The 27,925-nt window shown below is 38.9% G+C and overlaps 1 protein-coding gene across 1 annotated transcript; it reads right to left on the bottom strand.

Moving 5' to 3' along the window:
- Window positions 1-2,247: 2,247 nt before the first annotated feature.
- MEP1B (meprin A subunit beta) lies at window positions 2,248-27,784 on the bottom strand. Its single transcript, XM_064384969.1, has 15 exons — window positions 27,662-27,784; window positions 23,004-23,022; window positions 22,768-22,818; window positions 22,627-22,670; window positions 21,566-21,638; window positions 20,520-20,637; window positions 16,411-16,589; window positions 14,744-14,962; window positions 11,502-11,654; window positions 10,544-10,759; window positions 7,776-8,243; window positions 6,086-6,268; window positions 5,362-5,641; window positions 3,487-3,688; window positions 2,248-2,490 (listed from the first exon to the last, which is right to left on the bottom strand). The coding sequence occupies exons 1-15, from the start codon at window positions 27,722-27,724 to the stop codon at window positions 2,473-2,475; spliced, it is 2,286 nt and encodes a 761-aa protein (XP_064241039.1). The 5' UTR covers window positions 27,725-27,784; the 3' UTR covers window positions 2,248-2,472.
- Between the last annotated feature and the right edge of the window lie 141 nt (window positions 27,785-27,925).

Below are 27,925 nucleotides of genomic sequence, written 5' to 3'. Positions count from 1 at the left end.
TCTATGTGCATATCTTAATTGAAGGCACATTTGGAGGATTATTTGCATGAAAACTGCTGATGAAGACATGTGGAAATAGGAAAGTTATTTTAAGACAGCTATAGTAGGGTATTTTCCTATCCAGGATGTTTGTTAGCTCTGACAAATCTTTGTTAATTTTGTCTGGCTGTTTTCATGAATCTTTGGATTCCAACAAAAGCTAATAAATCCAGCTATGAATGCTTTAAATACAACTACATTTCAGAGAATATGAATCAGAGAAGGACTACATATATAGCGTTGATACAGAAGAATACACATTTGTTGCTTTGTGCTGTGCAGTAGCATTCAGAGGAAGACTTGCTCCCTCATCAAATTTCCATGCATTTGAACTGCTCTTGCCCAGAGTTAGGGTAAATTGCATGACAAATGTTAAAATCATCAACAGCCATCCCAGGCAATCAAAGTAGCTGCTGACCTTTAAATGTGAACACGTTCACATACCAGTCTACCAACCATCTGGTGTGACCTGACATTTCCATTACAGGCACTCCTGTCTCTCACAGCCCCCCTGCAAAACACCACAAATGTGATGATTTGTGCCCATGGTGGCTGCCATCTCCCTCTGCGAAGTGTCCTTAGGGAGGGATGTTTTGCTTCCTCTGGCCCTTTTATTTCCATGTTTACTTATTTCTCCAAATCCCACTGAATCGTAGCTCCGTTTGTCAGGGGTGTTAAGGAAGCCACTAAATATTCCAGACCCAGGATCCAGCTCCCCAGCCAACATGCCCAGCCAGGAATGGTCCCAGGTGATCTCTGCATCCCAGTCCTAAGGATTTGGCTGCTGCCCCCAGGTCTGGCTGGCAGCAAGGTTGTGTTCTAGACACACTGACACACACACAGGGGTTCCTGAAGTGGCTGGTGGCTCAGGCTGCTGCACACACACAGAGCAGCATGGGCTGCAGAACACCTCTGTAATGCTACCCAAACACAGAGAAGGGCACACAGCCCTGTCCTCTTCCTCCTCTCCAGGAAATCAGAATTCAGATTCTCCAGTGAAAAAATGTGTGCCCTCATTCTCCACATCCAGAAACACACTGAAACATGCACAGTCCCTTTAAATGTTAGCATGGCCTCTAAACCTGTTAAATGTCCATGCTTGGAAGTTCTGGCAGTGGTATGCAAGTTACTTTCTGCTTGCCAGGTAGGGCAGTGTGATGATTGAGTCCTCCAGATGTGGAAATGTTTCCTCCAACCCACCTGCTTGTCCAGCTTGAAGTTTGCTAGTGTATTATGCACACACACACACACACACACACACACATACACACAGAGGATTAAATTCACTGAAGAAATATTAACACACAGATTTCTCCAGCTGCCAGCACTTAGACCTCTTACACACCAACACACAACCTGATCCCTCCAGCTGCTGCTGGCACCTGGACCTTTCAAGACATATACAAAACACACATACCAGTCCCTCCAGTTGCTGGTCTTCAAATCTACAAGCTCAGTGGCCCACCTTCCCTCTAGTTCCTGGCACACAGACCTTTCCATGCAAGTCCCTCCATGTGCTAGTACCTAGATCCATAAGCCCTAAGACCTGTGGTCTCCTCTGGCCATTGGCATCCAACTCTCTTTTGCAGACAGGTCTCTCCAGTTTCTGGCCCCATTTTCCCCCACTTTTCTTTGGATTTTTTGATTCTTCCCCTAAACACCCCATAGACGTTTTTACATAAATCTACAAGCCTTTTCTGGTAGTCTGTATCTCAAGCAATCTCAACTTTTCCACAACACTCATGGTAATCATATTTCCCCCTTCCTATCAGTTAATAATTATTCAGGTTGACATTCTTGAGGGCTCTGCCTGAGTAGTTCCTCTAATGGACCATCAATCAGTGGCTGAAGCATTCTGGATCCTCATTATTATCTCTGCTGTGACTTCCTCATTAATGTGTGTCTGTGAGATTCATTTATTACTTTCCTCATTACTTGTTATTTCTTTTATAGTGAGTAGATCAGAACCAAATAACAAATGAACCAGACGTTCCCACACTTCACAAATTCTCACACTACTGACTGACAGCTGCAGCAGGACTGAGAACTGCTGGGTACCCTGTGCAAACAGGGTCCAGCTCCCCTTTATTATAGACAGCTGTACAATGATTATACAGCAAATTTATACTTTCCTATGTTGACTGAAATTCAGGATGCTGTTTTCATGCTTTTTTCATGTTTAGGTAGACTTGAAGGACAAGGCAGCCATGTCACACAACATATTTCCATTTTCTCTATTGAATGACTATACACAGCAGTGTCAGACACTTCACTGACTTTAGCACAGTGTTTTATCCAGATGATGAATTATTTTCCAGACTTTACAAACTTTTATCATGATGGTTGAGATAAAAGGAACAGAAAGAATGATGACGTAGTTGTGGTTTTGCAGTGATGTTCATCTCGTGTCTTTGATGCTTGTTTGCATTATCTTCAGAAGGATGTTTTAGTCTAAGTGAGGGAAAAAAACCAAACCCACATCTTAAAAGTGCATAGGGAAGGGAAGTACGTGTATAATGTAAGAGCATTACTTAAAAGAAACCAAAACTATTTATTGGATGGTCATAAAGTAGCAGCATCAAGTATCTGACACTGCACAGAGGTACTGCTACTCAATGGGGTATCACACAAAGAGTACAGGACAAAATTTTAAATGGAACTCTGCTTTCTGGAAGGACATTCCTCTTCAGTTCATTTACAAAATTTCTCCCATGCCCTGTGAGTCCCTCTAAACTATGTCACTCTTGCTATTTCTAGGACAAGCCTCTACTTAAAGCAAGAGTCCATGTGTCTCAGACTGCAGGAAATTTCCTGTGAAAAAATGCCCAAATGCTGCTTCTATCCAGTATATGGCATTTCTGATCCCGTCATCTAGACAGTTTTAACCTGATGTCTTCTTAACCTTTCCTTAAGTTAATATGTCCACAGCTACTTCATGCCTTGCATAAAAAATGGCCTTTGAATGTGGAAAATTATTTTTTAGATTTGCTTTTTGTTTTGACTTCGTGGGATGCATTTTTTAACACCATATCCAGGTATTTTAAGGGGAGATCTTCGGTAGAATAGACAGTAATAAATGAAATACAAGTTTACTGAGCAGAAAATGTGGTTTAATTATGGTTTATTATTATTAAACCATATTTAAAATATGGTTTAATTTAAAAATGAGCCCCTTTGTTCACACTATCCTACTCAATGTAGGTTGTCATTGGGGCAGAGTGGAAGGGGGTGAAAGGTGAGAACAGGTTTTGAATTAAGTGGGGTTTTTGTGTTTGATAAATCAGTGTCACTTAAAGGAGCTCTTTAACTCTTAACCTGTAGTCTTTAGGCTTCTAAAAGGTGACATCTTCCCATTTACCTCTTACTTAATTTGATTGTTTGCTTTTTAGTGAATATAGATATATGTGCATTTGTCTGTATATTTGTTGAAAGAGGCAAGGTACTTACTTCTTCTAGAGTCACATTCTCCTTATTCTCCTTTCCTTGTTTGTATTTCTTTTTTAGGCACACTGCAGTTGTGATGGTGACAATAAGCATTACAACAAACACAGCTATGGTTGAAGAAACAGCTATTACAGTATTTTCTTGCGTTGTGCCTTTCCTTTCGCACTTTTCTCCCATGTACCACCAGTTGTCACCTGCTGGACATCTAGAAAGCAAAATAACAAACATGTATTATCATCTAAAGATTAAAGGTGTGAAAAAGTCTACTTCACAAAAATGGCATCTCTGATGCAATTTCTATATCCTAAAGCATAATGAAGTTATCTTAAAATGGACTTCTATTTTAAAGTTGTCATGAGTGGCCCGAGTGGCCTACTGTCCTTACACACCAAAATGTGTTTCTTTCAGCTTCCTGATGTTTCACAGTTTGTGCCTTCAGGGAAAGCCTTTGCCAGAAATCCTAAATGCCTTCCTGGTCCTCTTGACCTCTTAATGCTTGATTGCCGCTGATCTGTGGAGCTTCTCTCTTTTTGTAATTTTCAAATTTAAAGAACTTGTAAGAGATGCCTCTGCCCTCACCTGCAACAAGCAGGTAAGAAAATAAATTCACAGCCCAGCAGCCATCCAGTTTTAGGACTGAAAACAACCTCCAGGCTTTGACTCCATCACCTTACCCAGCAGCACAGTCAGCACACCCACCTCCATCTTTCTAACCTTGGTTATTCCTTGTGTACTGATTTTCTAGCTCCCATCTAAGCCATTTATACAGGATTACCTCAGCTCTGAAAACAAGTCTGTTTGCAGTGCACTGCAAAGATATTGCCTGCTGGGGGGACTCCAGGTGATTCAGCTTAAACAGATGTATCACGTTCCCCCCCATTTCCCGACAGAAAATTGGGGTGGAAACTGACTGCTGGTCACATATTTCTATAGAACAGAAAGTAGGTTACAAAGGCACTAAAGCTTCAAAGAGTCCAGAGATGTCAGAAAATAAATGTTCTCTCTCCATAATTTTGAAATGAGGCATGACATTGAGCATATTTTTTATTTTTGTCTTCTTGGAACCACTTCCTGACATTTGCTCATATTTGTGACCTGCTTCTGATGAGTTGCACAATAATTATTTATTTAAATGTTTCTAAATGGAGATATATAACACTTAATGAGTCATCCTGACTCCTGTGGCTCTTGGCCTTTGTGTTTTCCTCACAGCACTTCCCCAGTCTACCTGCCCTGGAACAGCATCTAAGGTTACTGTCTTCAGCCTCACATCTTGTTTGAGAGTTGGAACAATGCTAATCAGGCAGGTAGGTTACGTAAATGTATCCACAGAAAATTAAATAAAAGTTGATATTAATCTTCTTGCAGGACAAACAATCATTTATTCCTCAGATTTCACTGCTGGTTTCAAAGGCAAACGACTACACTTTGGTAACTCATGGTCATAATTTGCACTGTACAATATTTCTGAATCAAATTTTAAAATAATGTCTACACTGCTTCCTACATGATAAGTATTGCAAATCTACTCTAATTATATAAATGCTCTTTTCTTTCAATTACATTTATTCAACTCTTCTACATTTTGCTATAGGGAATTCTAAAGACTTGGAGTAATACATTACTGAAAATAATAAACACATTTAAAATATAATTTACAGGAAAGTCAAGCAGAGTACTTCAAAATGATCAAATGCTGAGGTTAGGAGCTTTGTTGCCCAAATTGGCCATAAGTTCAATCTCACAGGAGCAGTTGCAAATACTTGCCTTAATCAGCTACAGTCTGTCTTTCCTTTCACTGGGAGCAAAGATTTACTTTGTTAGAAACTCTCATTACTCATCCTAAAACTGCATTTGAGAGTGAACAAAGGCAGTTACCTGCACGCGGGTGTTCTGTTTACCATGACACAGACACCATCGTTTTCACAGGGGTTGTCTGGGCAGAAAGCCGGAACCGCTGGATCTCCGGGCTGGGTGGTGCTGCCCATTGTGGTGGTGGATGGAGTGGTGGTGGTGGATGCAGTGGTGGTGGTCTTGGTGCCACTGGGGGGCTTGGTGGTGGTGGTAGGGCTAGGGCCAGGTTTGGTGGTGCTGGTACTTGTAGTCGTAACAACAGGGGGTGGAGAGCTCGGCTGAGTTGACAGAAGATGTGATATATCTGCATGGTGAACCCACAGGCAATAAGGTCTTTGCTCCACATTATTTTTCTTCTTATTCTAATGATAATTTCTAATAATAAAGAGCAGTAAGCATGTCCAAAGGTATAATGGATAAACACCCTTCTGCCTTTCAAGAGTATGATGTACTTTGGTAATGTCCTCTAGAATTTTTTTCAGAAACAGTTTTATTCAAATTAATCTATTCAAAATAATTTGCACAGGATTAGCATTGTTTTATTCGCCTTCACATGAGATAAAGGAATTACACTGTGTATGTATCTGTTCACAAATTTATTCAAACATACGATTTGACTTTAGACACAGGCATAATTCAAATACTGCTCAAGAGCAAAGTACATCATGTGTATTTATAACTACAGCACTAGTGACTCGGTATCTGACACTTTGCTGCATTGTAAAGAGTATCAGCTATATTTACATACCTTCCATTGTTAAAAGAATATAAACACCATCTTCTTTGATAAAGTTGCGGCTTCTAAGTCTCTCATGAGTTAAAAATGCACTTGTTCCAACTCCTGGACCTCTCATGTATTTAGTTCCATTGGTAAAAGTTGCTTCGGATCCCACTTTATCTGGTCTATCCCAAATATAGTTTGATGAGGATTCTGGGGAAAAAAAAAAAAAGATAAAAAGAATGTGGATGTCAGACTGCTCTGGATTTTTGTCTCAAACCTCAATTGCCTGGGATTCCCCACTGATGAGTGGCACAAGACAATGGAGATCTTCAATGATTTGGTTTAGCCTGAGGTACTGAGAAAAGAACCGGCGGGAGGTGATGTTATTGGAGAGCTAGTTGAAAATCTGTTGTATTTTCTTTTTAGTTCGTTAAAGTGAGGCAATCAAGAAGATAAGTATTAAATAAATCATCTATAACATGAGTTAATGCAGTGCTTCTCAAAAGACAGCAACTCCTGCAGTAGATGTGGGGCACAAGATATTTGAGCAACCTAAATGGTCACAGATCACTGATGCCTGCTCCATCAAACCCTGTTCTAAAGCTCAAAGCTGAGCCTGATTGTCCATGAAAGAATCTGACAGAGGGAGAAAGATCTGCCTGCTCCAACACCTCTCTGGTTAGATAAAAAGTGTGTTACAAGACTTCCCTTGCAAATCGTGGGCTATTTGCATATATATGAATAAACAAGGGAGAAGGAGCAGAGAGCAAACAGACTGCACGTCCACAGGGTCGGAGAAGGGAAAGGGCACTGTGGCTATAACAGCAGAAAGCACAAGGAAAATGTGCTTTTTCAAACATCTATGGAGGACATGGTGTGCTGTGTCTTTCATTTACAGAGAGGACATTAATGCTTTCTTGATTACCCACTTTGTTTTCATGTAGAGCCAATGTCACAGAAAATGCAATGTAAAACATACTGGTTTTAAAATAATAATGTGAATTGGATGGTTTTGTGCCTGCCTTCCTTCGTTCCTTCCTTCCTTCCTTCCTTGAAAGTCCAGAAAACTAATTCAGTGGCAGAGATGATTTCTTTTGCCAAAAAGAAGAAATTCATTATGGCTTAAATCCAAACTTTATCCAATGCTGAACGTGGGTGTTTTCTTTCATATCTCTCTCTGTAGAGATTCCTATCATTTCTCAGAGTTACTTTTTACCTCAACATTTCCAAGTTATTGTGGACAACAGCCCTTATCTTCTCACACCTTGAACAAGTACAGATTAGATAATAAGAATCAGTACTTTGTCCATCTGTAGGCTTTTGCTGACATCACTGTACCTTTGACAAGGAGGGCTGGGATTTGTTTGATAGTTGCTTCACTTTTATCTACTATAAACTGCCTGTATTGTTAATCAGTATTTTTCTTTTCATGACATCTGGAAAACTTCCATTCTCATTAAAACAGAAATATATGTATCCTCACAAAGCATATTCTTAGGAATAGATGATCCACCTTATGCAAATGCAACTTTGAAATCCTGAGTCCCAGCTTAAATTGCTTGTAGGTTTAAATTTTTTCTTGTTCGTGGATCAATATTATTGTTGCTGCAAACATATGAAACATTCCTGAAGCTAAAAAATATGCATTAATTTACACAAAGAGGAGATGTCATCCCTTGTCTTTTGGTTGTGTTTTACATGTTTGAGTTTAACTAACCTGAAAACTTCTGAGGGTCTGTTGTTACACTTCTTTGGTTTGACATCCGCTGACGAATGTCAGGATGTTGGTCAAGCAGGATCATGGTCCCTTGTTGCCATGGACAGGGCCATTCCAACTGATCATCGTTTGCTCCAGAAATCAAGGACAAGTATATTCCTAAATTAAATGGGTTATCAGTGGTACCATTTACATACAAGCTGACCTGAAAAGCATATCCTTTACTAGAGTAAAAAGGTGGGCTGTATATTATCCCATCTTTCCCTGCTGGACTTGTGTTGAGGAGATGTGTGAAATTTCTGATATGCCAGACGTGGTGGGGACACTGAGTTTCTGACAAGTTGATGTCATCAATAGAGAGGCCTCCATTTGATAAGCCACTTCCTCTCACGCCTTGAAACATAACCCGGAATTTACTGGTGACATTCAAAGAAACATGATGGAGCTGCCAGTAGGTCTCAGGTGAACCTGAAAAACAAGGGTAGAGATTTCTCAGTCAGCAGTACAGTCAAACACTGCACAGGTCTGTGGACCGTATACCAATACTGTGTAAGAATTTTTCAATTCCACTGGCACTGATGTAATGGAATATTTCTTCTGTAGATGTTACTTTTCAGTTCAAGATCATACTTGCTCAGTACAATATTTTAACATAATTAATATGCATAATGGCACTTGTTGATGGGCTATAAAACTGCTTTTTCTTTTACATTTTTAAATAAAATTCTATTAAATTAATCCAGGAGTTGTGATTATTAAATCTGCACAAAGAGTCTCACCTGTGTTGTTAAAAAGAAAAAATTCAGAACAAGTTATATTCAAATAACTGAACAACAACATGCCTCAACAAAAAAATGCTCCAGTGGACTCTGGGAACTTAGAACTACAAGACTAGTTCATTCATTTGTTTTTGCATTTCTAAATGGCTTCTTGGAAGCTTGCCAATGCAGAAGCACTATTCACCCATCACATGATTAATGGTACTAAGGTCAAGTTAAAGCCAGTCATTTGCAAAACCTACTTCGTGCAATAGAACCTTGCTGCAAGTTTGATGCCACATCCAAAAGTGCCTGCACTAGCAAATTCCACTTGACTCCAAGAGCAGTGTACACAAAAGCAAAGACCTCTGTACAGGGGCCTTGTGAGGCCAATGAAAGTAGAACACCCTTTTTTAAAAGTATGTGCACCAAAACAGTTTCTTTTGTGGCCTGGTTTTAGTTCCTCTGCACAGAAGACCAGCTGCATTTCTCGAACAAGCAATGCCAATCCCAGGTACAGAATTCATGCATCACTCTCCTAACAACCAGAAACACAACACAATGGATCTCAAATATGCCTTACTTTCTTGACATTTTTCATTACTGTTATAATTAGGGGGGAAAAAATTAACCAAGAAACAGGAAGAAAAGCATCTCACTGTTTTCCATGAAATTGTCCTCTGCATAAGCTAAAGGATTTTTACATGTAATAGGTGCAGTTCAAAAATCCCCAGTTGCCACAAAGCAGAGGGAAGGGTTCAGGGATCGTCCCTAAGCCTCTCAAACATCATAGTTCAGTGCAAACCCATGAGCAGCTCAGCCAGGGTGTCAGACATGGATGGAAGGGGCTGCAGTGTCACTGTTACTTCCAGGTTATTGACTGCATTGATGAGGGCAACTTCTCACTTGAGAGAAGTGAAACAGCTTGGGGGAAAAGTGGTCTTGAACCATTCCTAAAAGTTTTGCCACAGATTGCCAAAATAGGGTGCCTCTTTGGACACGCCTCTTACATCAGAGACTTCAAAGGAAAATATGGACTTGAGAAAGCAGGAATGGGAGACGGGGCCTAATAGACACAAAAGAGTATTTGTGAGGAAGGCTGAAGTCTGGAGAAATTAATCTTGGCATCAAAGTAGGGCTTGAAAGAGTTTGGAGGGCTCAGACTGATGTGAAGTCTACACCTGCCTTAGCAACTCTTAGGTTAAGGATGCCTGTTAGCTCAGAGGGCACAGAGGGTGAAACCATAGAGGTGAAAAAAAGAGTGGGGGAAAAAACAGGCACTGGCAGCAGCTGAGCCTAAAGCGACAAAAAGAGACAGAAATGATACCTATTCAGTAAAAGAACTTGCTCGGATCCTTCTGAACTTGGTGTAGCTGAAATGGAGACCACATAATAGTTAAGTATTTGAGAAAGTAATTTAATCATAAGGTGGCTTTGGCAATTCTAGCTTAAAGAGCTCTTGTCCATTAGCTGACCTCAGCTGGTCATTCTGTAGGCCACAGGCTCCTAAAACCACAAGAATTTAATCTTCTTCAAACTACAACTCAAATCACGATCTGTTGCTCATATATTTCAGTTAAGTAATTTAAATTTTATTTCTCTTTTTTAAACTTATATATTAGCTATTCCAGGGCACTTATGCTTTCCATCCCTTTATTATACTTTCTTATTAATTATAATTTACTCTAATATTCCAACTTCATCAGCTGCTATTGATACCAGCAATTCTAGAACAGTTAAAATGATTGCTCATGGAATTTTAGCTAGTTTGGCGAGAAAACTATCTTGATAATACAAGAGCTTGAAATTTGTGGTAATTTATTATATTATAGGAAAGCAGCTGACTGAGGATCCATCAGGTATAATTTCAGCAGCAATGAATCAATTACATAGATAGAGAAAAAGCCAAAGAACAGCACTAGGAAATGAGTGACTATGCTGTAACAATTTTCCCCAGTACTTTGAAAAATACTGAGGATAGATTAAAATAAAATGCAACTTATTCCATACCTTTTATCTCTTTGATGAATCTCAGAGTGCCATTTGGATTGGCTGACGTGTACTCCCTGACCCAGACATTCAGCTGGTCACTCTCATTACCACTGTTATATAAATAGAATTGTAAGCACTGAAAACCTCTTTTGGGATACAGAATTCGGCTCTCGAGGACAGCTGTGCTTCCTTCTCCTCCAGCACTGGTGTCAAAATGCATGAAGTAGCCAGAATCTGCCAAAAGTCAATGAGAAATGAGCAGTGGAGGGGAGAGAAAACAGAGTTTTCCTGGTGTACCGAGTTTCTTAATGCTGTATTGCAATTACTGTAGAAGATACAGCCAGGTCAGGGTTAGCTAGATCCTGTACAAATCTCTGACTGAGGACTGTTACCTGTTCACCTTTTCCAAAGGTAGAACTATTCTCTTTGCAGCTTTTGTCCTCATTTCATTATCTCTAGCAAATTGTACCCAAACCATGGGTTTTTACTCTTTCCCCAGTGCCAGTAACTCACAGTTGACACCCTGAAGGACTGGTTTAAACTCCTGAACTCTTGGACTGTTCTGACAGGTTGAGATACATCTAGCTAGATTGTCAATTAATTTTTCACCTCAGGCCTGATAATACACATAAATCCTACTCCTGTCCAAGGACTTATTGAGCAATTATTCTGAAAAGCAGCAATCTATTTAGTGTGCCTGTATCACAGGTCCAATGCTTTATATAACCCTCATGACAGGATGTGACACTAAGACCAAAAAACTGATCAAAAGAGATTAGGACATTCAATCCTCTGAAATAAGCAGAAAATCAACATATCATATGATGTCCCTAGGGATGTAGATTTATGCTGCTTAGTTAAAAAATAAACTGTAGTTTGTCAAAAAATAAACAGATAACAAGGCCAAGCTTGAAGGAACCCCTGATGCCTCTGCAGAAAACACCTCCCAGAAAGAGAAGATATTTTTTTCTCGTACCTCTGCATTCTCCCATATTGGTGTGATCAGTATTTGGCCCAGCAGGAACCTGAGACAAACGTTGCCAGTCACTGTTATCATCTGAACTTTGAATCATGCCACATATATTTTCAAGTTCAAAACTGCATGTGTCCATGAAACTTAGGGAGGAGGCTATGACATTAAAAAAATGAAATTGTAAATCTCTATTATGTAACGCGTTTTAATTTTGAAGGTCCAAAGCCATGAGCAGAGAAAGACTAAATGCAAACACCAAGTAATCAGTGGCTTCAAATATGATCAGCATTTATACATACAATATTCAGGAACTCAAAACACTTGGTGATTAACACTGACATTAATTGGATGTCATCAGGAACACTCTGGGCCCTCAGCAAACACAGGAGGGCATCTGCTAATTATCATATCATGTCTTTTATTTATAAAAGGAACACTAATATCAACCCAATCCACAAACCTTCATATTATAGTCTAAAGATCCTGAGGCTTCCCATTCTTTGTTCTGCTTTCTTTGGGCCAGCCCACATATGGCCTATATGTTTGTATCACAGATTTTGACACAAACTCACTAATGTATCAGCTGGTGTGCTTATTTTGAAATACAGAAGAGCAGAAGTTATTTGGCTGGAATAAACAAACCTTGATTTTCCAAACATTGAATGGAAAACAAAACCAAACCAAACCAAAACAAACAAACAAAACAAAACAAAATTTGGCAAAGGTAAATTTGGGACCAGTGGATATTTCTTGTCATACAAATTTTACAATATCTTTCATGCAACAAGTAAAAATTAGGTGAAGAAAGACTGTGCAGTTAAATATGAAAAGGAGAACACCATATGAAATATTTTCTCTGTCTAAAGCAAACTCTGGATAGGTGAGAGCACATTCCAGGTTTATCCCTGCTCTTATTTTTGTTTCCCGTTGTACAATGTCTGAGCTCATGTGTAATACCAGCCATGATTTGAAAACAGCTAAGTTAATGAAATACTTTTTAAACCATGTATAAAATATTGTGGCTCAAAGGCTTAAAGGTTTCATTGCATAACAAAAAGACCTTGAGAATCACAATACTCAACCTCAATAACATACCAAATGCTTCACTTAAGCTGCAAGCTCTGGGAAGCACTTAAGTATGAACTGCTGCCAAATCAGTTCTACTGCTGAGATATTTCATGCTGTCCTCACAGAAAGCTAAAAACCCTCAAGAGGTAGGGTAGTCAGAAGTGTATGGCAGACATTTTTTAAGATACAGTTCAGTACAATGTTGTAAAAACTAAGAAAAGGCTTTCACAGCAAATGTTATGCTGACTGCTGGAGAAAGAAGGTGAGCAAAAATAGAGAATTATTAGGTGAAAGAATTCTTTGAAATCAAAATACAAAATAAAACATGAAATTGAGTTGGCCAAACAAGAAGGAAGTAACCAAATGACCTCAAGTTAAAAGTGCTGGCATGGAGAGTTGACCTGAATGCCAGGAAGACAGAAAAACAAGACTCAGTAGATTATGGTGTATTCCTGAGGTTCATTCCTGAAACAGGTGAAAGGACAATGAGTGAGGCAGGTTGTGAATTCTGTCTGCACCAAAAGCCAGATACTTGTTTGGCAGGCAGTTAAAGACTGGACTCAGAAGAAAACACATGGGGGATGAGTGCCAAGTCCTAACTTCCAGAGGCTGAGGGAAACCTCATGGTCAGCTCTGTCAAGCAGTGTGCTCCAAGGAGAAAGCAGACTAAAATCTGCTGTTATTATATGGCCTGAAAGAAAGCAGTGAATTACAGATTGAAGCAGCACTAAACAATTAGTCAGTGATTCCTATGCTGTGGGTTGTTTTCTTCAATTTAGGAATGAAGGGTTACATTTTTAACGTAATCTCCTGTCCACGTGAGTCTCTAGCAGAAATTTAGCTTACGTGTTTCCTTAAATCATGTTCAGCAAATGAAGTAATCTTTTGTATGAGTGAGGTCTGGGACCTGTGAAACACCATTCTCCCTGGCACTGGTGGGTGTTCTGACAATATTTATGTCTCTGCAAATATCATCCACACTATTATACACATCACATGAAGCCAAGAGAGGGACCGGGGAGCAGGGCAGGTCCTGTTTGCACTGAAGGCAGTGGAAGTTTTGTCACTGATTTCAGCAGGACTGGGGCTTTTTCATTTGGAGAATGTGCCTATGGGTTAGGAATAAAGTTAAAACATCATTAAGTATTTCTGTAATGCACAAGAATGATGGAAAATAGGTAAGATTAATGGAGAGAAGGAAGGACCCTATCCCCTGTGAAAGACAGGGGATAAAAGGAAAGACAGGATGCTTAGCTGTAAGCACTTTTACAATACCTGAGCGATTGTGCAGCAAGTGCAAGAAGCTAAGGCTGTATGTGTTTGTGTTCAGTTTAAACTTACATGAATAAAAATATTTTCATCAGAATTTTACACTCAAAAAACTGCACCCTTTTAATAAACCAGTTTGATAATTGTTTAAGGAATCTGTATTATGAGGCTTAAAATATAATTGTAAGCCAGTACTCACTACTTGGGATACTGTAAAAGTTTTCTTCTGAGTGCCAGGGCACACTGAATTAGCAACAATTACAGAATTATATTCCAATTTGATAACGGACTTATCTAGATTTCTCTGTCTCTTACTTTCATTCAGCTTTGTAAAATAAACACCACCTGAGCAAAATAACTCTTTTGATCATTTTGTAAGAGATCAGGATTGAAGCTAAACATGAAAATTTAGAAAGCTTGCATTTTATTCAGAATGGCATCTGTACCCTATTTGCATGAACAGGGTATATATGAATAGGTATGAATCTGTCTCACAGGTTCCATGAAAGTGGAGTAGGTACGACAGCCACAGCAAAGATGCTCATTTCTGTGCAGTGTCTGAGCATCAGCTGTGGAATAATACAGGGAAAAAACAAAAGGCTTTGTGCAGAAGGACACATTTTAAACAGCCACCCAAGGGATGAACAAAAGTCAGCTGCTGAGCAAAGCTGGTTTTTAACTAAAGGTCAGATAAAATTGCACAGAAACCCGTGCTACTCAGCAATATTCTGCAGGAAGGATGTTATTTCTAGCTGTACCATTATTTCCAGTGTTTTTAACACAATTCCCTTCTCTAAATATGTTAGTATCTCTTTCACTTGTGTCTGGATGGGTCCAACATGTATGTAGCACCCTCATTTCTTCCAAATAATTCTATCAGGTAACATAAAATAAATGGAGAAGCTTACTGCAGTTGTACAGCCGGTTCAGTTTCTGGAGGTCGTACTCGCTGAAATCCATTCGCTGTCCTATGACATCTATGAAGTCTGGTATGTTGGTGATGATGGTGGGCTCAGTTCCATTCCTGAATGCAGTCTTGCTGTAGTGCATCACAGAGTTGTAGTCATAAGGAACATTCAGAAAGTCTGATCTTTTATCATCATATTTATTGAAATTATGTTCTTTACCTAAATGGCAAAATTGAAAGGAAAGATTGTCTGTTGCTCAAGAGAATCAAATTTTAGTGTAAAGACTTGCAGTGACAGACAATTTATCACATCTCAAAATATTTTTTGTAGTAATTTACTTGTACTTACTCTGTAAAACAGTTTTATTTCCAGTCTAGGGCTATTTACTTTCCTCTTTCAGCCACTGATGACTTCTGCTGGATGAAACAGTTTTTGCTACCAGAAAACTTTTTCCTATGGAACTGCTTATAAACTTTGATGGGCTTGTGATACCCAAGAGTGGAGGGAGTGTTTCAGTACTCAAATTACTGTAATTTGTAACTGTTTTTAATCTGTATTCTCTGATGTTCAGTTGCTAGTCATTTTAGGTAACAATGAACAATTTAGAGTTGTCATCAGATAAACTCTCAGAATTTAGCTTTACAGATGTTTTCTGGAGTATGAGCAAAGAACCAGTTGCTTACTACCCAGTGGGAAGTCAATATTTAAATCAGTCAAAATACAGTGTCTGTATTCTGGTCAGTGTAAAAAAAATTGCAGCAGTTTCAAATCTCTCACAATAGTGGAGCTTGTCACTAAAGAGTCAGCAAAATATAATGGAAATCAAATAACAGAGTCTAAGTAATTTTCTGTAATATATAATTGCATATGCACCTGACTATTGATCAGGACTAAATAAGAATGCATTAGATTTAATCTTTATCCAGTTTTTTAGTCTTCTGTCTGTACCTATGTTAGGAAAACATCAAGTCTGCATATATAACTTTGTTTTTGAACAGCCTGAAAGTCACAGAGGATAAGTTAAAGAGGCAGAGACAGAGCAAAGTCCTGAGGAATTCTGTGCCATCTATCAGGCTTGTGCCAAATATACCAACACCCACAATTCACAAGCTGCATTTCTAAAGTAACTGCTGGTGTGACACAGACCCTGAAAAGTCTCTCCTGCCTGCCCACCCTCTGCAGACTGCTCTCTCAACTCTGCTGCCGGCACCAGGTGTAGCAGACGGTCAGAAAGAGAGGGACCAGTGTTTTCACTGGAGATTTTCTACTGGTTTTGGTCACACTGAATTTTTCAGACTTGGTGGGGGGGGGGGAGTTGGTTATTTTTATTTCATAAGGGCTTCTAGAGTAAGTGTATTTTTAGAGTATTCATTTAAACTAAATTATCCTCTTTTGCTGCTCTGTGGTACAAGATGTAGCATAACAGGATTCAGATATCTAATTAGAACTTTGGAAACTGTCGTGGCACAAGGAATTACAACAGCAAGAACAAATGAGAATTTATGTTTCCAGCAGATGTCCCTTTATATCTAATTTATCGATATTCCAACTTTGAAAAGTAAGTCCAGGTGAGAGAATAGCTTGACCACCAGAAGATGGCTGGAAGGGATGTTCCACAGCTAAACCGCTACTACCAGAGATGGAGAGGAAAAGCCGGAGTGACTGACCAGACTGAATCCTGTCCCAGACGATGGTCACATAGTCATCCCGGTCAGACCGTGACTGCTCATGCCAGAATCCCAGGGCGTGCAGGAATTCATGCTGGATTGTCCCAATCCTGTCACAGTTGGCTCCAATGGAGAGTTGCTGCAAGCCCGCTTGCGCGTTTCCCACTAAGGACCAGCAGCTGGCATTGACATAAAATGAGAGAGGGTTCTGTGAGATACACACCATCCCCATGCCATGCAAACATCAAAAGCAGTCTATTCAATAGGTATATTTTTAACCTGAGCATTGAAGTCACATTTTGTTACAGAGAGCACTTTTCCATGGATCTGTTCTTTTTCATACCACTTCCTTTCACACTTAGCTCTATTTCGATGAACAAGAAGGTCCTTGTCTCTGGCTCTATTAGAAGAAAAATGTTGAGCTATTTGTGACAAAAGAAAACTGGTGATGATTTCTTTAGATCCCTGGAACATCAAAAGTTGTGGACACATAATTTAGAGCAACTAAATTACTGCAAATTAACAATTTTCAGCTGGACCACAATATGTGTCTGTGAGCACATTTTGAGCACATCGCTACCATAAGGAGAAGTATGTTCATGAACATTCTATCCTCTGCCTGCTTTTCTCTATACTGATTTGGCCTTTCACTTTACATGGGGCTGTGGCTGCCAGGCAAGGTGTGCTTCTGCATATTGTATTTACCTTCTGACAGGATGATGGATTTGACAGTACTTTTCACAAGCTCTTTTCTTCCTGGCTCTCTATGAGCTACCATGCTGGAGCTCTCACACACACCCAAGTAAGAGCAAAACTGCAGCTGTGCTGCAAATTTTTATTAAAGGGTGAAAGAATTTAGTGAGTTATCTGCACAGGCCAATAAAATGGCACCCCATGTCCACAAACTAGCAGGCATGGAGAGCTACATTTAAATTGATATTTTATGTAGCAAATAAATCAATACTTACCCAATGAAGTACATAAAATTAATAGGGCACAAAATATGCCATAGGATTTGCAGTCCTATCACCCCAGAAATTTAAAAATACAAGCACACCATGTGCTTTCAAACTCTGTGACTTATTAGTGCAACATATTCCCCAGTATTTCATTTTCCACAGATCAACACAGGCCTTGCCTATTGATTACTACTCATTAAAATCACAACATGAGACCTGTTAAGGAGCACAAGTAGCATCTATAATTTCAAGGTCTTTCCTTGAACAAGGCCTCATATTAATTCTTGTGTTTTACAGGAGTCCATCACAGGCTTGGGTCCACCTCCTACCAAGGCCACCTCTGGCTTCACAGCTGCTGCACAGTGCACAGCAGGCCACAGCAGGCACATCCAAGACACTCGACAAAATTTACATCCAAAGGAAAGTAGGTGCAGCTGCCCCTTTGGTCTGCCTGATGCCTACAACACTGTCAGTCAACAGCCACAGAGGGAGCAAATACACGATCTGTGCCACCCTGTACTGAGAATAAAGCTTAGGTGAGTAGGACATGGCACTCCAGAGCAATGGGCACATAGAATCCTGTCAGCAGTGTCTTCTGGAGGGGAGAAAGGAGAGGAAAGTCTCAGCTTTCCCCAGGTGTGTGAGAGCTGTACTGCCTGTGACTCAGTGCTTCCTGAATTGCTATGCAGAGACGGGAGGAACAGGGAAGCACTTGTTATCACTCTTCCCATTTTGGGGCTGTAAATAGACACATGCCATCAGTTGTAGTGATGCCACTTATTTCAGGCACATTTTTGTACTAATGTCCTGCTACTAATTTTCTTCCCACAGTATCACAGATCACCATAATCAGCTCACAGACATTCTGATTTACCAGCACCAAGCTGGAGAGCCAGGGATCTGTGTCAATCTGCTGCTGCATGGATTCCCTTTGCCACGTGCAACAGTGGCAAAGAGCTGAAGTGGCCCCAGGAGTGCTCCATGAAAACCTGATTTTCCATGTGGAAATACTAGAGATGATGTTCATCCCCCCTGGTCTGTTGATCATTTGATTCGTCCACACCATGTTAGTTTTCCTGCTAAATGAATCCTTAATGAGAACAGTAAGGTGCAATGGCACATCCATTGCACATTTCCAGACTCCTCTGTGAACTTTGCAGTCACATCTTGCCACACCTGATTACTCTGCGTTTTTGTAATTCACAATTACGTACTTCATGTGTTTTGCTCAGCACACAGGCAGGAGTTAACATAATACTGGTAGTAGGCAAGGTGAATGATAGATGAAGAACGTGTACAGGGAGAGGGCTCTTTGTGCAGGGCCTTGATACACTCTGTACATACACCAGAGACTACAAATGCATTTCTACACAGGGCAGTCAATACAACAAAAGACAGCTGGCTTCTTTTGTGGCTGACTTCATTTGAATTCAAAAGGGTAATCCAGATGAGGACTTTATGGTTTACTTCAAATCCTTTTGACACAAAAGTTCCCCCACATTCCTCTCTTTTATAGATGCAAGCCAAGATCAGAAAGGCAAAGATGTGATTTATCAACCTTTACTTGAAGTGGTAAAATTTTATGTTGCCAGGAACTTTGTGCCTCTCTGCACTGTACCCTCTGGGCTGAGGTCTTTAGTCAGCAGATAGAAGAGTCCTAATTGATTTTAAAAACTGCAGAACATTAGGAACAACAGGAAAAATGGGTTGGTTTACCCAGCTTACACCCATTACACCAGAAATAAGGAATGGCTTGAAATGAAAGCAGTTCATTCAGGGTCAGTCCTGATTTCTTTGTACAACCCAAGATGACTCACTGAAACTGGATGGACCTTTTTAGGAGACAGCACCATTTAGCTCCAATCTTTTAAAAAGTTCTGCTGTGGATGTGCCAGCTAAGGTGATGGAAACACTTCAAGGCAAGCCACACACCAGGCAGTGAGGGCAAGATATGTTATCCAACTAGAAGGATTCATCTTCTTCATCGCCGTGACTCATCTATTTTTAATAGACATATAAATGAAACATTGCACAGAGGCCTCCTACTTGCCGTAGGCTAAATATTGTGGTTCTTTTTCAGGTACAATTATTAGCAAATTCAATGCATACTTTAGGGGATGAAGGATTACAAAATTCAGCTACATGAGTTTTCCATTTAGCTCAAAAAGCTGGAGTCATTAGCACAGGAAAATGCATTGCTCCCTGAGTCTCCAATTATACATCTTTTAGAGCTGAGTTTCAGTGTCATGTGTACAGCATGAACAGCAGCAAATACAAAGAGCCAGACACCAAAGAAATTTTGAAACAATTATCTCCTACAAATATCTCAGAACAAGCCAAAGGGAAAGAGAAACATTTTTATTATCAGAAAATCTTTTCCCACTTATGAATGCATTCTCATATCAGGAAATGAATTTCTGAAAGCAAATTTCCTCACCAGGCTATCAAGTTCTCCCTATTCTCCTTTTCTATAAGAGAAATGGTTCAGTACACAGTGAAAAATATATTTGTTCTTGTTGCACTGTTTTGACAGAGAATGTCTTAGAAGGGAAGAAGTTGGGGCAATTTTGACTTCTTTACTGGAGTCTTATTTTGCAATATTTAAGATGAAATAGCATGACTATTTATCAAAATACATAAATAAAGTAAAATATATCAGTGTTGCACAGAGTTTAAAAATATTGCTCTTTTATCTGAATGCTCATGTGGAGTTGTTCAAGCTCATTTCCATTGTTACATTCAAACAAATTCATTGTTCCACAATGGGAACTATCATATTTCTCCTTAGCTTTTCTTTTCCCCTAGAAGCCAAGGTATACTAGGAATGACCAGCTGAAAATGATACTCCATATATCCAAAGATCAGTCAAGAACATAATAGTTTTGTTTCTGATATCTTTTACCATGTGCAAATATCTCTTATAGGACTTGATTTCTTCTTATATTTAAGAATAAATATCAGTAGAAATTGTTCATTACTACTAAGGTAATGCCTCTTTTGGAAACTGTGACAGTTTGAAAAGGACTGGGAAAATGGTGACAATAAAAATGTAAAATTATGACCAGATACATGAGTTTTAGGTTGAATGCTGGTCATGAGAATAGTCTGAAAGCAAACATAATGAAAGTTATTTTTAATTGCTTCTCTTACCCACTTCCTTTGAACACAGATATGTAATTCTTCTCCCCTTCCCAAGGTTTGAAGTCAATACAGGTTTTCAGTCGATACTGTTCAAATGCCTTGAGGATGACTCCCTTAGCATTCATTTCTGCAAAGCAAACAGTGTTCTTGTCAATACTGAAGGGAAAGATTTCTACTATTATCCATATGGAGCAAGTCCCAAGGGTGGCTCTTGCTCCAGCAATCCTTGATCAAAATAAACAGATTTTTTGTTGGATTAAAACAAATGGAGGGACCTAAAAAACATAAATTAGTGTCTTGCAACACTGTATCTTGTTCTTGGTTTGCTCCTATGTTATTTTTGTTTGGTACTTGTATATCAAATATGACATGATGAGTATATAGAAGGATACTGTGGAGGGGGGTGGTTAATTTCGTAGATTCTTTCATTTATTTTTTGAGATTTATGTGAACAATTATTAAATAGATAGGAAATGAAGACTTCACATTTTACCTAGTACAGAATGCAGGCTATAGATCCCTCACCAAATTTCCCCAGGACTTGAATTTTTCAGATTATATCTGTATTATCTCCTCTAAGCAACTTGCATAGTTTCAACACAAAGATTTAAAGGATGGGGTCAAATTATGATGTGTCTCTGACTCACATAGGGGACTTGGCAATATACCATTGCAAACTGCCTGTCAGAATGCCACTTTGCCCTCACTGCTGTAAATTATATAAATGGCCAGGTAAGCTTCCTGTCCTTAAAAATATCTTCAGTGCCCTCTTTTCACCTCTGCTTTGTAGAGTTTCACATCTCAGACACAAGATTTCAAAACCAAAACAATCTGCTGGGCCATAGCAGGGTAATAATTCAAGAAAGGAGGTGAGAGCCAGAACGGATACCAAGATTACAAATCCTGTTTGTGCACATTCAGCCCCACTCCTGCTGTGGGAAAGGGCCTGCTCTAGATTAAAAGAGGAAAGGACACCACAGGAGCTTTATCAACCTGTGTTGAACAGTTCAATCAACACAACATACAACACAACATTTTGAAAGGCAATACTGTACCCAGGCTGTCCTCAAGGACGTAAGGGATAACATGGGGCCACCGATAGTTGTCACCAATGATGGAGTTTCGTTCCTGTATCCAGAAAGAAAACAAGTATGGAGTCCTCGGTAAAAAGGGATTTAGCATCAGGGACTACAGTAGCGCTAAAGCAAACTTACAATTCCAAGTAAGACATAAAAGGAAACAATGAGTTCAAAACCCTCAAAAGGTTACTCAGAGGTCTGAGGTTTGGGTTTGAAATCTCTTCATGCCCTTCTGCTGGTGTCTCCAACTTCTGCATGCTGCATTTTCTCCATAGAAATTTCTCAAGCTTTTGATGCATGTGCACAGGAGCTTCTGCTCCTATGGGAAGTATTAAGATCTAAAGTCCTGAAAACTGTACAGAGATTAATAGTTTTATAATTTTTCATAATGTGAGCATTTGTTTCTCTGCCTTTAGCAAGTGCTGTCCTTGCTTTCAGAGACATATTCCCCGTATCTCCCAAAAGGGAGAGTAAAACACTATTTTCAGACTACCTTCAGAGGGCAAGACACATTGGGGGTTTCCTACTAGATATTTTTGAGATGTAATTTTTTTTTTCGTTGATCAGATAAGGATGCCAGCCAGATGCCTTAAAATATGGTATTAGAGATCTAAATTTTTCATTGGTTTTAGTCAATCTACTTACAGGATGAAGGTGCTGCTCAGTAAATTTAACTGGCTCAAAATATTGTACAGATAAACAAAGAATTCTTTTTATACAAACCTGCCTGGATGATGATCAGTGCTGCCTAATCTCTTTAAAGAGACAATGTAAAAAAAAGGAAACAAGAAGCTAATAATATTGATCTAATCACTGATGAGATCTCATGCTGGATAATGTTTCTGCAAATGCTGTTGACTCCTTTACTATCTATGACATTTTGTAGAATTCCATCCCCAATCATCGTCAGTTTATTGTTACATAAACAGCATTTATTGTTTGTAAGAGCAGGATGCATCTATTATTTCCAAGCCAGTGATACTTTACATTTAAGTCAATAACACATTTTTGGCTTTATATTTTTTATTTGAACTCACCACAGGAAGTTTGATGTCTCCCTCAAAAAGGTCTAGTCCTAAAGCTAAAGGAAGAGGAGATTAACGTTCGGTTATGGTATTGATCTGTGACTACTATAATGAAAATTATTTTTTAAAAATTGAGACTGAATTTTTAAAAACCTTCATTTATGTCGAAGATGTCCTGGTCAATTCCTCCATCTATGTCTATTTCTGAAAAATAAAAAGACAAGTGAGGTAGGACATTAGCCCTTGCTGTTATCTTTATGAAGTGTGAAAATTAATGCAATAACAATAACAGTAATTATAAATCTGTGTCTGTCCTAGCAATGTTTATGAGCAGCTGGCTTTGTTGACTGCCTCCCGTGCATACAAATAGATCTCTAAACAGAACTCACCAGTTGTCTCTGGAGCAGGCTGGGGAGGGGAAAGAAAAAAAAAGATATTATTAGAAAGGCAGATAATGAAATGCAGCTCGTGTTACTTTCTCAACAGTATTAGAGATGTGATTCAAGCTCAACTGACAGCACTTAGCACATGGCTTTGTGTTGGACTGACTGCACCCACTGCCTCCCCATTTGACTGGAAATCTGTATTTGCTCCTGTGGCAGCTTTGTGCCCTACCCACCTCAGGGTGCCCAACAAGTAATTCAGCCAGTGCTGCTTCTATAGAGGTTTCACAGCTGCTTTTCTCTCACAATTCAGGTTGTACTAAATTGTCCTTCACAAATGGAAAAAAGGAGCCTATTACTTCTGTGGAATTAAGTATTGCTACTAGTCAGCAGCTGTGCAGAGCCCATGGAAGCTATGCTGAACTTCCCATCACAAATGTGAAGACTGGGGGAGAGAATGAGTGGTCTGGTGTTACCAGTGAAGGTTTGAAGGACTGGGTACACAGCCCAGGTCACCTCAGCCCCAGTTCAGTGCCCTATCTGGACTCCATTTACCTGAGTAAATAACAGCTCAAACACTCCCTTTGAAACATGGAGAATCCACAGACCATAATGAGATAAAGTGATATATGATGAGACATACACAGAACAAATTCCTTGCCATAACATGCCTATAGAATCTAATCTTAATTCTTTTATTTCACTGGACACTTAATTTTTTGACTGCCTTGAACATACTTAACATGACACTACATGAATATTTCTCATATAGTGAGTAAAATCATGAACAGCCTTTCTAAGCAATCATTCCTGGGTGTCTTGTATTTGTATGTTGGAATAGAAGTTCACAAACTGAAGATAAAAAACATCCTTATATTCTAAAATGAACGTAACAGCAATTCTGGAAAAAAGTGTGGTATTTTTTTTTACCACAGTTTTCCCCCTGTGTTTCTTTCTCCATGTGATTTATTTTCTGTACATGCAGCTTTGCATGTAGGACTTCTTTTTCCAGTGTGATAAGCATCTGCAACTTCCACTAGAAGTAATGAACAACACAAATTCAGAATGCCGAAAAACAGCAAAAATCAAGTCCATGCAGTCCCTAGAAACATTAATTGTGGTAATCTCTAATACCTGTACCATGTGTAAGACAACACTATGGTCAGAATATTCAAGAGAGATTCAAATGTACATGTTCTTCTAGACTCAAGTTTTGACACATAGTGATGGGAGCAATTTTGAGGGAAACAACTGTGAGCCCTAGATCTGACTCCATATAAAAATTTTAACCAAACACATTAAAAAAATCCTACCTCCCATAAAATATCAAGGCTCAGAAAGAAAGCTTTGAAATTGTCAGAATGTCCCATTTTAGCTTCATAATGAAAGATTAATTTTTAATCTGAAATTACTGTCTTTTAAAAACTTCAGCAAATGGAAGAAAGAAATATTGTTAATACAAAGACCAAAAATCTCATTTTGTGGTTCACCTGAACTAAAATTCACTCAAGGTATTGCTTCACAGTTTTTGTCAGATTTTGATCATTTAATCTCATTGCCTAAGAGATGAAACCATTTTTTGCCAAACCATTTTTTGCCAAACCAAGTGGTGGCTATAATTTTTATGTTTAAGAAACATAATTCCTAATTGGTATCAGCTGGCACAGCAAACATTTAATATCTAACTGTTTTATAAACAGTTTTTAATCAGCTTTTCCTGCTTCCTTTTTCTATTTTTAATCAAACTACCACTCACATATGTCTTTGTCCAGTCTAAACCTGACCCTGTGAGAGTCTGTCTGAAACAGACTGACCAAGGTCAGTCTAACCGACCTTGATGGGTCAGTTACAGCAAACACTGAGTAAAATCTGTTTCCTGCCTGAATTTCTCCTGAAACAGCCCTGCTTCAGCACTTTGCATTTTTGGATAGTTTTAAACTTGTCAGGTTTAAGCGTGGTGGCTCTTAAAAACCCAGCATCATTGTGGAAAAGTGACTGACTCCATTGAAAAACTGGTTTCAGAGTTGAGCAGATGCAAATGCTGAAGGATTGATACTGATCTCACATTTCAAAATTAATTGGTACCATTCAGATTTACATTGATACATGAGAAATAAGGATGAGGACTTTAGAAAGAAAACCCCACAACTGTATACACATACAGCTTAATAACAGCAGATATCTTGTTCAGACAAACCATCCATACATCTGAAATGTCAATAGACACCTCCTACATGTTTCATTATCACTGTGCATAAAACAGTATTTACATATTCAAGTTTTGAAGGTGGAGCTTGTAAAACAAGTTCCAAGTACATGGGCAAAGTGTACAACACAAGTTTTAAAGGCTTCATTTGCTTTCAAACTCCCACTCATACAGATTTCTTGGAAGAAAAAAAATTACAGGTAACGTTTGCAGTATTAAAAAAATAAAATCACATTTTTACATTTTATGTTAAAAAGTATTGATGGATGAGAAGAATCACACCCATATATCCTGAATCCCCTTATAACAATTAATAGTGAATAAAAAATCTGCAGTTCCAATAACTATAAACTACAATGTACCCATATCTACTAATCAGAAAGTATAAGTGTCCTAAAGGTAAAGGGTAAAGTCTGGAAAAGCTCCTCCAGCAGCAGCAAAAGCTCACAAACTGAGATCACAAACTGAGACGTATTTGGTGCACAAATCAAAATGTGCGTCCCTGACTGAAGAATGCAGGAATTCAGTGAAATCCAGGCTGGTCCTCAGTATCTGAAAACTGCCACTAAATGTTTTATACTGAAGGATTCCCTTCTATCACATCTTTCCACTGTGTTACCAGCAAAACTAGGTCTTTCATCCTGTGAATCTCCATAGCAAAATACTCTGTTTCCAAAGCTGCATCTCTGCATACAAGTATCACTTGTTCACATGGCAGTGACTTTGGTCTCAATACCAACCTGACAAAATATATGATGTGATTTCTAGGCTGTGAAAGTATTGTAAACACACAACAAAAACACAGTTTATAGTCTTGTGCAGAGGAAGGTTGTGTTAGCTGAAGTGTGCCAAAGAGGAACCTAATTTAGTCTAATCTACACATACACAAATTACTGATCATTTTTAATATCAGTCCCTAGTTTTGGACGTGGACAATGTGTGAATTAAGTCATTGTAATAGTTGGTTAAACCACTTGTGAGAGCACATTTAACTGACAAAAAATTCAAGTGCATTTTGGACAGGTGGGAAACATCTCATCTATTGTAATCATGTAAAAATCAGGCAAAGGGACTCACTCAGTAATCAATCAAGAATCAAATGGATAATTCTTATGTGCCAAGAATCTATGGCACCACCATGATGCCCTGGCATCACTGTAAGATGATCCACCCCACCTAGCCTGGATATCTATTCAGATGGAATATAGTCATCTAGTTTGGACAAGATACCTAACTTACCAATGATTTCTCCAGACTATATTATTTTATTATTGGCATCCAGAAATTTGAAATTAGCTCTTCCTGGCCATAGAACACATGGAAATTAAATAATTAGTCCTGCTGGTCAGGAGCCCCTCTCTCACACAAGAGATGGTTTTTAGGAACCAGTTTGATGTCAGGTAACTTCTGGATGTTATTAACACCTGTATCACCTACCGTAGGCTTTAACAAAGCCTGCAGTGTAATCCAAACAAAACTGAGGTTAGAGTCTCCAAAAGACTGGGGCAGGGGCACAGGTAGTGGGAATAGTAGGGAAGGATGAGATGGAGTGATGGGGAATACAGGAGGACTATGGGAAGGTTTGGAATGTGAGGCTGAGAGCTTAATTTGGGGAGATGTATGAGCATGGGTCAGTGGAGAGGAAGAAGACAAGGCTGCCATAGGTAGTTATCTTGCATAACTTCGATGATGTTATTGCACTTATGTGGTGTCATAAAAAGTAATGCCTTACTCTGTAGATTACCCTGAAGATATGAACAGCTGATGCAAAGATACAAACTTTCATGAACCTTTTGATTTTTGTTCTCTGAACTAATTATATTGTTCTTCACCAAAAGTTCCTGACCTCTACAACAAAGTCTCCCAACATGAGCCAAATGCTGCATTTCAATTAAAAAACAGGGAATATCAAAATCTCAGCTGCTACTTTTTGACCTGAAATATTTCAGCTGGATTGGAGAATCAAGGAGCAGCCATTTCCAAGTATATTCAGTGGCTAAAAAGGCATAAATTCCAATATCAATTATATTGTGTTGTAGCAAAAACAAACCAAAACAAAACCACAAACAAAAAACCCTAAAAAATCCACAAAAAACCCAAGAAACAACAACAACCAAAAAAAAGGCCAAAACATTCAGATATGGACAATTGAAATAAATTTCAGTTCTGGATTTTAACCTCAGACTTGTTGTTCTGGCAAATTTGAATACTAGTGGACATTTTGTTTAGTTGGGGAACACAAGGTAATGTCTTTCCATGTATAGCCAAATCTATGAAAAATAGCAACACTAAAACCCCAAGGAAACAGGAAGCAGAAATCATTTATCTCTCCCATGCAGACAACAACAGAATTATATTGATTCTGCAAAATAATAATTAAGTCTTTTCCTCTCAAGCTCATCTTAAGCTGTATTATTTTTTCAGTCGTATAAAGAATATATATTCTTTGTCTTCTTACCAGACTCCAGACCACCTGAAGAAGAAGACAGGTTAGAAGCCCAGGCACAGAAAACAAGCCCATGGTGTTCTCCAGTCTACAGTTGTGTGGACAGAATTTTACACCAAGTTGGTATTTAAGATAGTAAATATCATAAATCAAAACCTTTGTCCTCTCAACAACTATTAACTCACATTACCTATCTTTTTCTTGTCGAGTAAGCACATCATTGTCAAGGAAGTCCATCATTACTGTATTGCAATAACTCACAGAAACATTTTAATT

This window comes from Passer domesticus, chromosome 1 (genome assembly GCF_036417665.1).
Source record: "Passer domesticus isolate bPasDom1 chromosome 1, bPasDom1.hap1, whole genome shotgun sequence".
Classification (NCBI taxonomy): Eukaryota; Metazoa; Chordata; class Aves; order Passeriformes; family Passeridae; genus Passer; species Passer domesticus.
The sequence above is the reverse complement of the archived record's forward strand: the minus strand, read 5'-3'. Positions and strand labels throughout refer to the sequence as shown.

Coding starts and splice junctions, on each gene's coding strand:
- MEP1B (XM_064384969.1), bottom strand. CDS start 27,724: ATGGGCTTGTTTTCTGTGCCTGGGCTTCTAACCTGTCTTCTTCTTCAG. Junction 16,590..20,519: donor TCTGTGTTCAAAGGAAGTGG/GTAAGAGAAGCA, acceptor TGTCAATGCCAG/CTGCTGGTCCTTAGTGGGAA. Junction 10,760..11,501: donor CAATATGGGAGAATGCAGAG/GTACGAGAAAAA, acceptor GACTTTTGGCAG/ATTCTGGCTACTTCATGCAT.